This window comes from Leopardus geoffroyi, chromosome B1 (genome assembly GCF_018350155.1).
Source record: "Leopardus geoffroyi isolate Oge1 chromosome B1, O.geoffroyi_Oge1_pat1.0, whole genome shotgun sequence".
In the NCBI taxonomy this organism is placed as follows: domain Eukaryota; kingdom Metazoa; phylum Chordata; class Mammalia; order Carnivora; family Felidae; genus Leopardus; species Leopardus geoffroyi.
In genome coordinates, this window is record NC_059327.1 from 43,520,010 (window position 1) to 43,536,168 (window position 16,159).

At 43.5% G+C, this 16,159-nt stretch overlaps 2 protein-coding genes across 6 annotated transcripts in view; both read right to left on the bottom strand.

Annotated features, from left to right (window-relative positions):
* Positions 1 to 1,870: 1,870 nt before the first annotated feature.
* HTRA4 (HtrA serine peptidase 4) lies at positions 1,871 to 13,163 on the bottom strand. Its single transcript, XM_045459891.1, has 9 exons — positions 11,414 to 13,163; positions 10,873 to 10,972; positions 9,885 to 10,089; positions 8,807 to 9,001; positions 8,352 to 8,384; positions 6,656 to 6,770; positions 5,979 to 6,036; positions 5,465 to 5,560; positions 1,871 to 2,070 (listed from the first exon to the last, which is right to left on the bottom strand). Exons 1-9 carry the CDS (start codon positions 11,889 to 11,891, stop codon positions 1,905 to 1,907), a joined length of 1,446 nt encoding a protein of 481 aa, XP_045315847.1. The 5' UTR covers positions 11,892 to 13,163; the 3' UTR covers positions 1,871 to 1,904.
* A 1,286-nt stretch (positions 13,164 to 14,449) lies between these two features.
* Positions 14,450 to 16,159, bottom strand: part of PLEKHA2 (pleckstrin homology domain containing A2) — a 71,375-nt gene continuing 69,665 nt past the window's right edge. For all 5 annotated transcript variants that reach the window (XM_045459923.1, XM_045459914.1, XM_045459904.1 and 2 more), the window contains one exon: positions 14,450 to 16,006. In XM_045459923.1, coding sequence (XP_045315879.1) covers positions 15,644 to 16,006 — 363 coding nt within the window. In that variant the 3' untranslated portion in view covers positions 14,450 to 15,643. The remainder of the gene's footprint in view (positions 16,007 to 16,159) is intronic.

Sequence of the window (16,159 nt, forward strand, 5' to 3'; positions counted from 1 at the left end):
AGCTAGGCATTTAAAATGAACCACTCTGTTAACAATCCTACTGTTACATCACTATTTTGCCCCAGAGGCAGTATATACAGTACAATAATTTCTTCATTTCAATTATATTTTGAAAGCCCAACAATATCAGTCATGTCTGGGTTAAGCTATCCTCTTGGCTATCCTATCCAAAAATTAGTTATTCACTAGCTTAGAGAGCCTACGTTTTAGGCTGGTAAAAAACATATCATACACCTAACTGTAAAACTATTCTTCACAATTATGTAAGATAAGGTGAAAGAAAAACAGATGCTTAAAGGACAGAATTACTGAGTACTGGGTAGAGTTAGGATGTGATTTATGGGGACAAAGAGAAACTGAACACATTCTGTCAAAATAAGTGTGGTTCCAGAAGCTGTCACTGTGGGCTATAGTAGTCAGTAGGGAAAGAGACAACCAGGCTTTTGCATTCCCAAATCACTGGGAATAAAAGGAAATGTTCTGAATTATAAGTGGTTTCAAAAGCTTAGTTCCCATCCTTTGCAATTTAAGTTGAAAAGAACTGCTAACTATAAAGTAAAAGGAGGACTCTGTGGACAAACTAAGAGCCTGATATTCAGGATAAATTCTAGAAACAAGGTAGAAGTACTCAAAGTTTAGTCTCATAATAGTTGACTTAAAGACCAAGAATCACAGTTAAAAAAAACTCTGGATATGTTCTGTCATTATGAATCAGCTTTTCTAAAAGTTTCAGCTTTATTATCCCTGATAAATATGCTCACTGTGCTTCTATTCTTAAATGGTAGCAACTGTGAAAAATTAAAACAGATTATTCTGTCTTGAAAGTTCTGTGCCACATTGACCTTAACCTTGTTGTCTACAATAGTAATAATTGGTAGATTCTTATTCATAGTCTCTATACTATAAGTATATAGTATTTTTTAAATTGTTGTAGGTCATGAAGAAACTAGACCCCCTCCCCAGGAAAAAATGCACATAAACATAAAATTCTGCATAGAATTTAAGGAGACACTGTATTAAAAAAAAATAATAACTACTAAGAGAAATCTGGAAAACAAACTAAAATTAAAATCTTACCAAAAATAAGATACTACTCTAAGCCACAAGTCCTGCCTCATCTCACACTTTTTAAAAAAAAAATCTCAGGATATTCACAAACCCCCACCAAAAGCTACTTTCTTTAAAAACAACACTTTGGCAACTTTCAGACTCAAAATCATTAATGTTGCCAGGAGGATGAGCTTGGGTAAAAAGGTAAAAATCTGTAAGTTATTGAAGTATCTGTCTTATAAAAGAAGCCCTTCTCAGTCAGAAAAGCTTTTGGAGACCACTGTCAGGGTGATCATGAGAATCTTTAATATTCCTCTGTGACACTCTGCAGTTGCCAGTGTCAGTTTGACTTGCAAATGATGCCCATCCTCTGCATGTATAAACCCTGGCCAAATATGATACAACCTGAAAAACTGGGAAAAGGAGTATTATTAACAATTGGATTTCCTTTGCACTCTGGATTCAGGTTGTTTCTTCATATTTGGTGTGTGTGTGGATGTTTGTGTTATATCCAGTTTGTAGCTATAGAGAAGTTTTAAAGTCCTAAAGCGGCCTTCTGTCAAGGTTAAATTAGAAACTGTGCCTGTCTTTCAGTTGTTTCTTTGTTTAAATAAAATGTTATCAGTTCCCAGACTTCCTGGCACCATGTCCTTCACTTGCTTTAGTAAGGCTTCTTAGCAACCAACAGTAGAGCACCCCAACCAAAAGGTCCCTGAATGTATGTGTGTTTTAAAGCATTCATTTTTCTTTATAAGAAAGAGAACCTAAAACTTGCCATCTTTGGTACATCTTCAATACAAACCAGGTAATATAGCTTTGATTTTGTTAGATAATTTCTCTTTAAGGCAAGATATTTAATTGATTGTTTCAGGTGTGACTGTCAGGATCAGAGTTTGACTTCCCCGACGAACCATCATGGAAAGGGAATCATTGTCCTTAACAGCTTGAGTAACATCAGTTGTGGTGGTAACAGGTTGCCCATTTATGCTGACAATTACATCGTGGTCTCTCAACCCAGAGCTGGGGGGGGAGAAAAGAACCATGAAACTGTAAGTTTTGCTTGTCCCCATCCAGAATTTAATGTCATCTCTTGGCATTATTTTGCTGTCATTAAACATACAACCAGGAAACCAGAAATAGCCTCAATCCTTCCAAATATGAGGACTATCCTAAGATAGTCCTGGGGACTATCACCTGGGGACAACAGTCTTACTTACCTTTATAAAGTCAATACTCTAACAATCATGTAAAAAGTTTACTCCTCCCGTATATTGGATTTGGTTTGGAATAGGGAATTTAGCTTTTGGTTTTTATCATTCTCTGACCTCTGTAAACCTCAAGCAAAGATGAAGCAATATATTTCCAAGCAATATACATTTTTCCCCAGACAGTTGTACTCTATCAGTTTGGTTTTGACAGCCCACTTGTCCCATCTTCACCCATGGTTGTGGAAGTAGACAATGCTGAGCTGCATGGTGGCTCTGCTTCCAGTTAGTCAAAAACCAGTCACCCCTCCAAGTCTAAATATTTAAGGCTCTGGTTGTAGGCTCCTTTTCCCCAAAGCTGTGATTACATTCTGTCTCCAACACGTTTGCTTCACATAGAGTACATAGTCTAGAAACAAAAAGCACCTCCAAACACAAAACACTGCAATAATATATGGCCATGCTGATGATTTCTCTTAAAGTCAGTAATAGGCTGGAAGAGGCTCATCAAATGAAATGACTCCAGGAGACACCATTTTAAAGAAATGGGAGGGGTGCCTGGGTGGCTCAGTCGGTTGGGCGACCGACTTCGGCTCAGGCCATGATCTCATGGTTGGTGAGTTTGAGCCCCGAATCGGGCTCTGTGCTGACAGCTCAGAGCCTGCTTTGGATTCTGTGTCTCCCTCTCTCTGCCCCTCCCCCACTCATGCTGTCTCTCTCTGTCCCAGAAATAAACATTAAACAAAATTTTTTTGATAAAAATTAAAAAATAAAAAAGATATGGGAAGTCGAAGGAAGTATGTGGGAGGATTACCAAGAATGTGGAATTTTTTTTAATAGAAATTTAAAGCAAGAGGCTATGAAAAGTTTGAGGGCAAAGCTAAAAGCATGGAAAACCTTTAGAACAAGGACACCTCAGGAGGATGACTGGGGCAGTGTACAAAGAAGAAACTTAATTCATTATAGTTCTGTGAATAGAAAAAAAAGATAAATGTGTAAACTACACACCAAAATGAAGGAGTGAGGCTTAGCCAGGATAAATGATCTTTCCCGTGTCCCACAGCTTGGAAGAAACTAAAGGATTTGATCCTGGGTCTTTCAGACTTGAAAACCCACCTGGCTACTCACTCTGCCTCTCAGAAACAAGAGAAGGAGCTACAAAACGGGATAATCCAGGGGTTAAGCCAGATTCCACATCCCTGCTCTCTGGATAATTATGTACCTCTCAAGTAATTACCTCTCTGTACCACAGCTGCTGTTACTATAAATTAATGCCTATATCATAAGACTACTGGGGGCTCAAAAAAGTATGTAGAACACTTAAAATGATGCCTGACATAGTGGTTAATAAGTGCCAGCTGTTATTACTATAATAATTGTGATTATTATTAGATATAAGTGGGTGAAGCCAGAAATAATAGATTTCTGGTTTATCGGTGACTTCAAGCAAGTCCCATATTTTAATGTTCATCCAAATCACCTGCAGCTCTTGTTAAAAATGCAGATTCTGGGGCACCTGGGTGGCTTCATTTGGTTAAGCATCTGACTCTTGATTTTGGCTCAGGTCATGATCTCACGGTTGGTGAGATCAAGCCAGGAGCTGGGCTGCATGCTAACAGCATGGAGCCTGCTTGGGATTCTCTCTCTCTGTCTCTCTCTCTCTCTCAGGATAAACATTTTTAAAAATAAAAATAAAATGCAGATTCTGATTCAGTGGTAGAGCCTGTCGTTCTGCATTTCTAAAAAGCTCCAGGTGATGCCAATGCTGCTGGTCTACAGACCACATTTTGAGTAGCAAGGACTTGGAGAGCGGAAAGAAATAGCTTTGGCCTTGAGCCAAAAGTTAAAAATAAAGGGGTGGGGGCAGGGCAGGAAGCAAGAAAGTTTAGAAAAGCCTATGACAAGCCAAATTTAGTAACATGAGACCTAACACTTAGCTATTCTGAACAGTTAGTACCCTGTGGTTTCTTCCCCCTAGTAAAAGAGTTGCCATAGTCTAAAAAGGTGACTGAGCTCTTGAAAACCAAAAATAGTGAGAAAGGGATATTGAAGAAGTATAAGAGAGAGACTCAGGAAAATAACTGTAGGACAAACCACCTCTTCCCTCAGTAGTTACTATAAATGTTTAAAGACAAGAGTAAAATCAGCTGAGCACTTCTTTGATAAGCTATTCTAGCCTTTGCTTTATTTACATTCATTCATTCATTCAGTGCTGGCCTCTGATACGGTCTTCCAGAGTTCAAAGAAAAAGTGTCTGAAAGTACCTAAAATATATTATTAAACCATTAGTCCTCTGAATTCTTCCTGTTCTTAATAACTAAGGTATCGAAAGAGTAGATTTGAGAATTCCTAGCAAAATTAATTTAAGCTTATGCTATTAACTCATCATGAATTCTTGGGCTACAAAGAACCATCCCCTTCCCAAAAGAAGTCCTTCCAAACACAAGTATTCAAAAGTCTAAATCCACACTGTCCAATAGAAACGTAAGGCAAGACACATACATAATTTTAAATTTTCTGGTAGGCATATTTTTTTTAAACTTTTTTAATTTTTAGAAATATCTTTAAAAGTAGATGAAACTAATGTTAATAATATACCTATTTGGGGGCACCTAGGTGGCTCAATCAGTTAAGCGTCCACCTCTTGATTTCAGCTCAGGCCATGATCTCACTTGTCATGAGAGCAAACTCCACGTCAGGATCCACGCTATCGGCGCAGAACCTGCTTGGGATTCTCTCTCTCTCTTCCTCTCTTTCTGCCCCTCCCTTGCACGTGCTTCTGTGTGCATGTTCTCTCTCTAAGTCAATAAACATTTAAAAAATATACCTATTTTAGCTCAATATATGTATTATCATTTTAACATGTAATTTTTTAAATTATTAAGTTATTTTCCACTGTTTCATATAAGTCTTTGAAATCCACTAGAAACAACACACACCTGTTATGCTACTATACAACATCTTACACAATGCAGTGATTAAGGTATGAAAGGCAGTCCTTCCAAAACAAAAGGTATGTTTAATGGAAAAATATTTTACATCCATTGCCTCTTTTTTTATTTAAATAAAATTAAAGAACATTCAGTTCCTCAGTCACACCAGCCACATCTGGGTATTCAACAGTCATGTGCGGGGAGGGCCACTGTACTGAACAGTGCACGTCTCAATCCAACACACATTTTACCACGGCACGTGAGCTGCGCTCTTACCTTTCAGCAGCTGTTCCTTGAATCACCTCATACACAAAAACTCCAGAACTCACATCAGGGAAATCTGGATCTTGCCTTTTCATCTCTTGAAGAAGGCTAAGAAAAGTGAGAAGAGTTTTCCCGGAAGGTTAAGAAACACAATGACTTAATAATCTTCAGAGCCCTGGCCAAAATCTGCAACTCAGTAGGTACTCTTATCTGTTCTACTCAAGGCTCCAAGTGGCCAGGGAGAATTCCATCAAGCCGGTCACAGTTATTCTTCCCCGGGGTGGTCTGGTTCTCTGCCGAAGCCTGGGACCATGGGACATTATAAGGTAGAGCCACAGAGAAAGAAGCTACTGAAACGTTCAGCAAATATTGGTGCCAGCAGAGGCACCTACTCTGTGACAACGAGGCCCTGCAGTCACAAGAGTAGCTAGTTGTGGTCCAAATGCTTTAGATCGCCTGTTAAGACTGTCCAGCTGTGACTTTTGCTTCTGAAAAACAACCCAGACACATTCAAACCCACGCTTACTTCATAGTGAGAGGCAGCATCCGCAGACCGAGATACTTCTTCTGTGAAAGAGCTTTTCCTGGAAAGGAAAATTAGGAAAATTAACAACAAGAATTCCTTCCTTTGGGCAGAGCATAAAAGACACCAAGTCATGGATTATCCTTACTATTATTATAACTGCCTTTTCAGGGGCGTCTGGGTGGCTCAGCCGGTTAAGTATCCAACTCTTGGTTTCTGCTCAGGTCATGATCTCATGGTTCATGGATTCAAGTCCTGGGTCAGGCTCTGCATTGACAGTGCAGGGCCTGGGGTGCTCTCTCTCTCCCTCTATCTCTGCCCCTCCCCTGCTCATGCTGTCTCTGTCTCTCCCAAAATAAGTAAATAAACTTAATAATAACTGTCTTTTTGGGATGTCAGCAATGAAAATGCTTCAGAGAATCTTTGTCACTAGCATGAACACTCCTCCCATCCACTCCCATTTCTCGCCCATGGGTTTCCTTTCCACCACAATTCACATATTTCTGGGGACGATACATGCCTGGCTTTGTGCCTTGTCTCCCAATATTGCCACTCAAGCCAACGTGATAAGAGCTGGGTATTAGTGACTCAGTATTCTACAGAATTCCTAATGGCAGTCTCTAAGATAGAGTGCTCCTGAAAAACACAAGAAAGGAAGAAAAAGTCCTAACTCCCCTCACCTTTCAACTGGCGCTCATGGAATTCTGCCAAGAACTGTCGAATTCGATCTGAGGGAATTGCGAAGGAGATTCCTGCGGTCACCTTGAGTGTATTTATGCCAATCACATCACCATCCTGGCAAGGGAGGAGCCATCATTAGGTCTCCAAGTCATGCAAACTGATAGGTACAAAACTAAAACCAGCAGAGGAGAGAGTGAAGCCAGTCACTGAGGGTCAGAACACAGAGGGGCTAGAGGAAAGCGGACTTCAACAGAGAGCAGTGGATGTTACCTTACGGGACACACAGGGTTGTAGGAAAACCAGGGGAGGGGGGGTACCTACCCATGTGCAAATCCCTACTGAGGACATTTTTTAAAATCTTGAGCTCATTTTTTTCCTTCGCCAAACTGATTTTAAAAGTGAACCACAGTTTGTATTTTGACAGGGATAAGAGGACAGGGAGTATTTGCCTTTTCTGCTTAAATGAAACTAAAAAAAACATGGAAGAGGCAAAAAGGCAACACTTCAGTGAAACTATTCAGGATTAGCTAATTGACCTTAAAGAACAAAGCTCTACAAGGCCAAAGCTAAGAAGTGGGAAACACTTTCCTCTTGGTGCACTTCATCATCCTTTAGCCTTTGTTGAGTAATGGCAAGGGTAGAAAAGGGACTTCTGATCATACTAAAATACATATTATAGGGGCTCCTGGGTGGCTCAGTTGGTTAAGCATCCAACTTCGGCTGAGGTCATGATCTCACAGCTTGTGGGTTCAAGCCCCACGTCAGGTTCTGTGCTAACAGATCAGAGCCTGGAGCCTGCTTCGGATTCTGTGTCTTCTTCTCTCTCTGCCCCTCCCCTGCTTGCTGTGCTCACACTCTCTCTCTCTCAAAAATAAATAAACATTTTAAAAAATACATATTATAATTCAGTAGGTCTGGAATGTGGCCTGAAAATGTGCATGTCACCCTCCTCTAGTAGACTCATTGTCTACAGGAGAAAGCAGGTGAAAAAATTACATGCATTGCTAAGCAAAAAGGGGCTCAGTAATTTCACATACAATTCATCCTCCAAAAAGTAAGTGTAATGTGTAAAGAACCAAAAACAATCAGCTCAAAGGGACTCAGCATGATCACAGACTGTCTCAAACAGCACTACACTCTCATGCTTTCCCCACATAATTAAGCAACAAGAAACTCCCATTTCCACTAGAAATGCTGAATGAAACTAAAGAAACATGACAGAGCAATGGATTCTTACTGTGGCTTTTCTGTCATCTCTATCAAGACTAAATTTAACCCTGAACAGACCACATCATGTAGTTAGCATCTTGAGATCAGGAACAGTTCTTCATACGCAGCAGCAGAGGGGTTTCAAGGATAAACCCTACATAGTACTGTTGGTCATTTAACATCTATTTTAGTTTAGTGCCCAGGACTTGTGTTAACTACGCGATGAAGACAGAACGCATGCTCAAGAGATGTCAGTAAGCATAAGTAAACCCTAGCACTCTCAGTTTGATGAAATCACATGCCAGGAGGATAAATCCACTGCAGATTTAAATTTCTGCTAACTGGTTACTTAAACGATGCAATAACAGAAAAGCATCTTACCACAAATCTCTACACAAGGGTGACATCCTAGTCTACATCATGGAATTTGTAAAGTCTTTGAAAGTGAGGAAGAGACGTGAAGCAGCAAGGAAAGTGGTCACTTACCAAGTTCACCAGAGGTCCCCCAGAATTCCCATGCTGAAGACAGAAATTTGGAAAAGTCAGTACTTTTCTCCTTGTCATTTATACATGATTCCTAAAGAGGTTTACCAAAAGCAGCCTACGCTGGTGAGCGCCTGTTCCTCCTAGATAGGCAAAGCCGTGCCCCCGTCATCACCAACGCTGAAGTCAGTGCCAATGAAGGACAACAGCAAAAGGACCACCACCTTCTACAGCAGGGGGTGACCCCTATGACAGACCTAAGAGGCTACCATGGATGCCAATTATCACATCAAACAGGCTGAACTCTAACAACATGGCATGCCATCCCTCTCGTGAGGATCTAACTGTACTCTGGACATCCCCAACAGGCCAATGGGAAAAGAGGGCATTCTTACATGTCCTTCTCACTGTCCTGTCAGTACCTAACGGGTTGAGGATGGCCCTCCCAAGTGACTTACGTTAATTATGGCATCAGTCTGGATATAGTCCATGTTCGAATCCTTCAGCCCCAGCTCTTTGCCCCCTCTCTGTGTAGTGCTGACAATTCCTGCAGTCACCGTGTTCTGCAGAGAAAACGGGCTGCCCAAGGCCACCACGAACTCTCCAGCCCACAGGTCAGATGACCTTCCCAGCAGCAATACAGGAAGGTCAGTCTGCACAAGACCAGAAGGGATGGGAAGGACAGAGAGGTGAAAAACAAATCAAGAACAGAATCAACCAGTATTTGTGTTCAACACACATATGACACCGTCTCTATCATTTGGGCAGTTAAAATCCAAGAATCACCTACCCACCCACATACATTCTACAAGTGCCTGATGCTTCTTCCTCAAATTCCAGCAACCACCAAACTCTCTCACTTGATAAGATGATCAGTATCATCTCTAAAATCTAAAACTATTGCTTTGTAGAAATTACTATAACTAAACCACCAGTGAAGTAGCTGATGAACATAAACTGACATTAGCAACTTAGCTCGATTCCAGCTCAAAGGTTCCTAGTCAAGGTTAAGCCACAAACAGAAAGGAGATCACCCAGAGCAGTGCTTCTCAAATTTTAACGTGCACACAAATCACTTGGGGATCTTATTAAAATGCAGATTCTGATTCTGTAGCCCGGGGTGGGATCTGAGATTCCGCATTTCTAAAACATTCTCAGATAATGTCAATGCTGCTGAAGTGCAGATTACACTTTGTGTAGCAAGCACCTCAAAGTATTCCTCAGCAGCTTTGAATCCATTGCAATCATTCCTAGTATTCTAAGGCAAGCAGAAACAAAGCTTCCCAGAAGCAGCATCTGTTGAAAAAAGAGGTAAAGGAGGCTGGATAGTTAATAGAAATTGTTAGGGATATACAGACGGGCAGAGAGGAAAATAAACAAAAGAGGAGTGAAAAACAGGAAAAAAAAAAAAAAAGAAACCAGAAAAGAGCATATACCAGGTAGAAAAGATGTGTGGGAGTGGGGTGGGAAAGAAAGTATCAGCAAATTGATGAAAATCCCGAGCTGTACAGACTGATTTGGCCCTTGCATACTCACGTTTGGCTCAATCTTAATCAGCGCAAGATCCAATTTATGGTCAATGTCCTTGACAGTGGCTTCATACTGGACCCCACTCTGGAGCTCCACCTGGATCCGCTGCTGGTTGGTGAGGACGTGGGCATTGGTAACAATGAGCCCATCCTCAGACACTATGAACCCAGAGCCACTGGATGCAGGAATATCCTTGCTGCTAAGAGGTGACCTGTCTCAGCAAGACAACGGCATAAGCAGAGGGCAGGAAAATTAGGGGATCTATCACAGTTTGGGGACATGGGAACCTCTCATTTATCAAGCATACCGCCACCACGGTTTTCTCAGACATTTTACTTTCTCCTGTCTGTTTTCATGCTCTCCATGTGTAATTGGATTCTGCATGTTCAATGCCTTGGCCATCTCTTAGGATCACGAATGAGAGCTGATTCCAGCTCCCCTTTTCCAGGGACCACCTCTGACCCCCATCTTCAGCGATGGTCAGAGCAGCAACCCTCTGCTTCAGAGACCTAATCTAATCATGCTACTGGGGCCAAATGTGGATCCCGCGTTACTGAGTGCCACATTACTGAGGACCCAGGCAGGGAGAGAGTGTAAGAGAAGGCTGGTTCCAGCTTGGATCCACTACTAACTGGCCTTGTCACACATGATTCCTTTCCATGCAAACGAGCAGCCTGAGCAAGATCACCATCAGGATGCCTTCTAGCTCTTACATCTGACTCTCAGATTTTGTCTGTGGGAGATGAGGGAGGGAGAAACCCCAGGCAACTAAGTGCAGAGGAGCGGCCCAGATTTGGAAGTCAGGAACCCTACGCTTCCGCTCTTTGGCTAAACCACCCTGAACAGATTACTCAACCTGTTTTGAGCTGCGATTTCCTCACAGCAGGTTTTATGACTAAACGATGCTTGTAAAGCGGTAGCGCAGGGACTTAAGTGGGCAGGCGCTCATAAACAGTCCGCTGGGCAGGTGGCGGCCGCCTCTTGCCTCCTTTACCTGCGGAACAGCTGCAAGTGAACCACGGATGGCGCCACCTTCTCCACCACGGCGGCGATGAAGTTGTACTTGCTCCTGAGCCGGCCTACACTCCTGGTCCCTGAGAAGAAATGCTCCATGCTTGGGGGCGGTGGGCGCCCCGCTGCCTGACCGCATCTGGTGTCCTATCCCCAAACTCCCGGTCTCTCTCCTCCTCCAGTTCCCTTTCCCTCCCCTTCCTCTCTTCGGGCTCCCCTTTATGTTCACGGCCATCCCGTAAGGATACGCCTTGAGGAAAACAGCTGTCATCCCATCCCGGGTGGGGAAAAAAAAAAAAAAAAAGAAAGGGAAAGGGGGAGACGGTGTTTAACAGGCCTGGGGAGGCAAATGGGGAGAAACCACATGGGAACTGGTAAGGAGACACCTAAGAAGGAAAGAAAATCGGGAACAAGGAGTTGAATCCGCAGGCAAAGGCGCAGGGACGAGCCTGCGGCTAACCCCGAGTGCCGCGCGCCGCTTAGAGGAGTCGCGAGCGCCCGAGCGCGCGCGGGCCGGCGCTCACCTTGGTCGGCGCAGTCGCCCTTCAGCACGGGCACGGCCGGGAGCGCGCCCCGGAGGCGCGCGGCGCGGTTCTCGGCGCGCAGCGCGCACAGGTTGGGGTAGGTGCGCCCATCGCTGCCGCACACGGCCGCTCCCACCGCGGGGCAGCCGCAAGTGCCCATCCAGGCGCCGCGGAAGCGCTGGGCGCTGAGCGGCGCGCGGCACTGCAGCCCCGGGGCGCACCGCCGGCCCAGCGTCCCGCCGCAGGCCTCTCCCTCGGCTGCCGCGCAGACGCGGCAGCAGCGGCAGCGGTCGAGCACCGGCGTCGCCCCAGCGGAGCAGGTGGGCAGCGGGGGGCAGCGCGTAGGCTCGCAGGCCGCCGGACAGGGCAGCGAGGGCCTGGACTTCCTAGCCTCGACCCTGGGCACAGGCAGCGGGGGCAGCAGCAGCCACAGCAGGAGTTGTCCGAGCGCGGTGGGCCGCAGCAGAGATCTAGTCATTCTGCCCCCTTCCTTCTTCGCTCTGTTCCAGTTACCTTGGTCTCGCAACTGCTCTAACGTGAGCAACACTTTCTCCCGGCTTGGGTGCCGCCTCCGCCAACCCCCAGACTTTATGGGGCAGAACCTGGCAGATCCCACACGTATCACCCACACCGTCCCCGCCCCGGGGCCAGGTCTACCCCCACGCCACGAAGAGAGGTCGCCAGCCCTGCCCTGTGCAGGCACTTACCTCGGGAAGTCCAGAAAACCAGTAATAGGGCACACTGACTAGAGAGATCACCCACCCACGGACAGAAGGTCAGCGTTAGGAAAACATACACCATATTTCAGTATTTCACATGGTTTTATTACAAAACAAGCAACAAAACAGTTTTAGAAAATTATTTTTGCTACATACCAATTAGTAGATCACATAAAATGAGAAGCATAACAGTTTCCATGCACTCAGCTCAGTGCTTGCAGTGAGTGCATTTCACAGCTGAAACGTACTGGTTCAAAACACAAAATCATGCCACACCATAAGCAGTGGGGGAAGGGGTCAAACAGTATATTTTTGCCAATATTAGCTCTACTCAAACTCTACTTAGCATGAGTGACTGTAACTGACTGCTGCAGGCAATAACATGGAGGAAAAAAAGGATGAGGGGAAAAAAAAGTGATGTTGGTAGAAAAGATTTAATAAACTGCCCATTTTTGATATGTTCAAAGTTTATAAACAAAGCTCATTTGGGAAACTCAATTTCCAAAATGGTGTTACTTCCATGTGCCTGTTTATCTGGTCAACAGTGAAAACTAACATCAAATCCCACCGCTCAGCTACTCAATCTGCTATTTATTTATTGGTTGCTTTTACTCATATCAGAGCACAGTTATATTTAGGAAGAAAAAGAAAAAACCTTTTGTGTCAAGTAAACTACAAAGCTGGGCCTTACCTCTGCTCTTTTTCACTCAGCATTCTACTCAAAAATAAACGTATAACCTCCAATATTTTGACCTGAGTCCACTCTTCACCTTACTAGGGTTACAATGTCTCACAGGATGCAAAAGGCAAAACTACATTTACCAACCACCACAGAAATTCTTAAGCTTTCATTCTTAAGCTTAAGTTCTTAAGCTTTCAAGATAGTGAATGGTAAATAGTTCAATTATAGGGAAGACCACTTGGGGCACCTGAGTGGCTCAGTGGGTTGAGCGTCCAACTTCGGCTCGGGTCATGATTTTGTGGTTAGTGGGTTCAAGTCCCATGTCAGGCTCTGTGCTGACAGCTCAGAGCCTGGTGCCTGCTTCGGGTTCTGTGTCTCCCTCTCTCTCTCTCTCAAAAATAAACAAACATTAAAAAAATTTAAAGCCAAATGCTTTGATTGCATAGGCACCATCTTTGGCTCACATGTGAAGTGACATTAAAAATTGTGATGTGAAATTGGTCAGAAGGTAAGAAATATGGACACAAAAGGAATTCTGAAATAAGGTTTGGGAATTAGAATGCTTTTAAGTGCCATTGAAGATAATTCTATTTATCTGGTGTTGGAACCACATTAACAATGTTCTCACTTGGTATTCCCAAGTATTTGCCATTTACAGTCCTTGTTTCCATCATAATAATACAGTCTAGATTTATAAGCATATTGAACTCACATTCTTAAAATAGACCCTACTGAATGAGAAATATTATCAGCTTACTATAATGGCCAATTAATTTAGCAGTAGTATTCTAGCAGAGAGTTTACTTAACAAAAGAGAAATGGATACATTTTTGCCAGAGGATGACAGCTTTTATGAGTTGGGGAATGTTTAAAGAGATCTCAAAAGTTCCTAATTTATTTTTGCTAGTGCAATATCATTTATTGTGTACCTTCTTTGACCTAGCCAAAGAATTTTCTTAAGGAAAATTTGAAGATGAAACCAGAGATGAGGAGCTTTAAGAATTTGAAATGGCTACTTGAAGCTGTAACCTCACTCACCCATGAATAACTAACTCCCAAAGCACAGATTTCTGAGGACAAAAGTCTACAAGAGTCTGCAAAAAAGAGTGGGGGGAGAGAAAAAGAGATCCAGTAGATGTCTTTTTTTATAACAGGACCACTAGGCCAAACAATGCAAGGGAACTACACTGCATTAAAGGAACAAAGATTTCCCTCAAGCCCCTAGGGGTTTCTGATGACATGTTTTTACCTCTGCATTACATCTGGACATAAGGAGGGGAAGATATTCACTTAGGTAAAAATGCTTCTCTCAGTATCTTCCTCTAGTCTTTAATCTTTAAGTTAAAGGTAGCTAATTGATCTAGCTGATGAAAGGTATAGACAGAAATGAGTTAGTTTTTCTCTCCCTTTAGGGAACCCTGGTAAGTTAGCAGTAGGCCACATTAAGTTAGACAAATTCTCCCAGGGACCTGGAAATAGTATCTTTTGTCAAGTTGAAAGAAGGTAGAAATTTGGGTGGAAAAGGCAATCTATGCTCTTCTACCTGGGAAATCTCTAGTCAGCAATGCAGAGTTTCTAAATCAATGTTTCTATGCATAGTTTCTATTTTATTAAAAATATAAATACCTCTCAGGATTATCCTTGTATCTCTTCACTGTTAAGTACATGGAACCTTATCATATTACAAGGTGTGATCATGCAAGTACACAAGGCTTCATTCAAAGGGCAACAGAAAAAGTTAGAAAGAAAGCAAATCTGCCAGGGTATATAATATACAGCACTTAAAATTAGACTAATATCAGCCCATTGAAGAGAGCTGTGAAGTAAGGATTCAAGAAATCCATCTGTGCTAAAACAGACCTTTTCTTCTGTCTGGAAAACACGGATCAGAAAAGTTTATCTGGATGAACTATAATCCACGTTTTCCCAGCACCTGCTTCAAAACAATTCTAACACTCTAAAACAGAGATCCGATCTATCACACAAGTGAATTATCATACACTTATCAACCCTCGAAACTTCCAAATAACGCCACTTCAGTGGAAATGTCTGCCCTATTCTCAACAGTCGTAACTTTTAACACTGATAAACCCATCCTCGGGGCCTGACACAGAAACTGGATGGGCAGGTCTATCACTCACGTTGACATTATTTGGGGTCGTAGACAAGAACAGAATAATTCCCCAAACTGGCTGATGCACTGAGGTTGAATCTTTCCCCATACCTTACAAGAGATCCCTATTTCTTCCCCAGTGGAAGATTCTCCCCTGGGAGGATCCACCTTAGTGGACATTCTGAGAGCTACCTGCCAGCCCCCAGATCGTAACACCTCCCCTCAGAATGTATCCCAGCCAAGCCAGAGCCTAGGTCTGCTGCTTTCAGCTGAGTCAGTTACCTACTCCTACTTCACTCTTAGACCTCAGCCAATAAACAGGAATAGGATAACCCAGATGACTGCCCAAGACTCTGTGCCCGGCCTGGAAACCAAAGGAAGAAACTATAACTAGGACACGGAAATAAAACTTGGTTGGGATGAAACTGCACTACTAAACCTCCTCTCACCAGGAAGACCTTGGAGTGGTCAAATGAGAGGCAACCTGCTCTCCACTGAGCATGCCTACAGGTCTAACCTCGTGATTTTCCAAGTCAAATACGCTGTATTATATTTAAAAAAAAAAAAAAAAAAAAACAACCAAATGGGCCCTCCCCACAGAGCATCCACAGGAATATGAGTGCCAAAGGGTCTCTGACCACCTTCCAAAAGGTAGGGAAACTGAGTCATGGCCTCCTTTTCTTGAGTCCTCCCCCCTCCCAGGGTACCGTGCCCTATCACACGTCAGAAGTTCGTATGCTCTCATCATCAAGGCTGAACAGAAATGGCTTCTCCTTGGGGTGCTGGGGCTCTGATCTGTGCCTTATCCGGGAGCTGGGCAACACCCCAGAAGTACTGCTCTCCCCAGGTCGAGGCATGAACAAGGAGTCCCCAGGAGTCTCTTCAGCTGGAAGCAGCTTGTCCCCGGCCTGGGGGACAGGTGTCCAGGGTTGCCAGGAGGAAGCCACAGAGGGGGCTTTGCAGAGGGCTTTTTTCTCTTCCACAGCTGGCCGCCCCCTGCACAAGGCAGAGTTGGGCCCACCTGACAGGCTGGAGCTTCCAGAGCGAGTCAAAGAGATGGATCTAGAAAAGGACATATCCTACAAAAATAAAAGGGAAGAAAAAAACAAAAGAAAATAAGGGCTTTCCTGACAATGTCTACTCCAAAGCCCCAGGAAGAACAGCCACTTAGGATCACCACCTCATAGGTCCAGAGACCCCTGTCTATGGAAATCAAGTACAACCAACGGAAT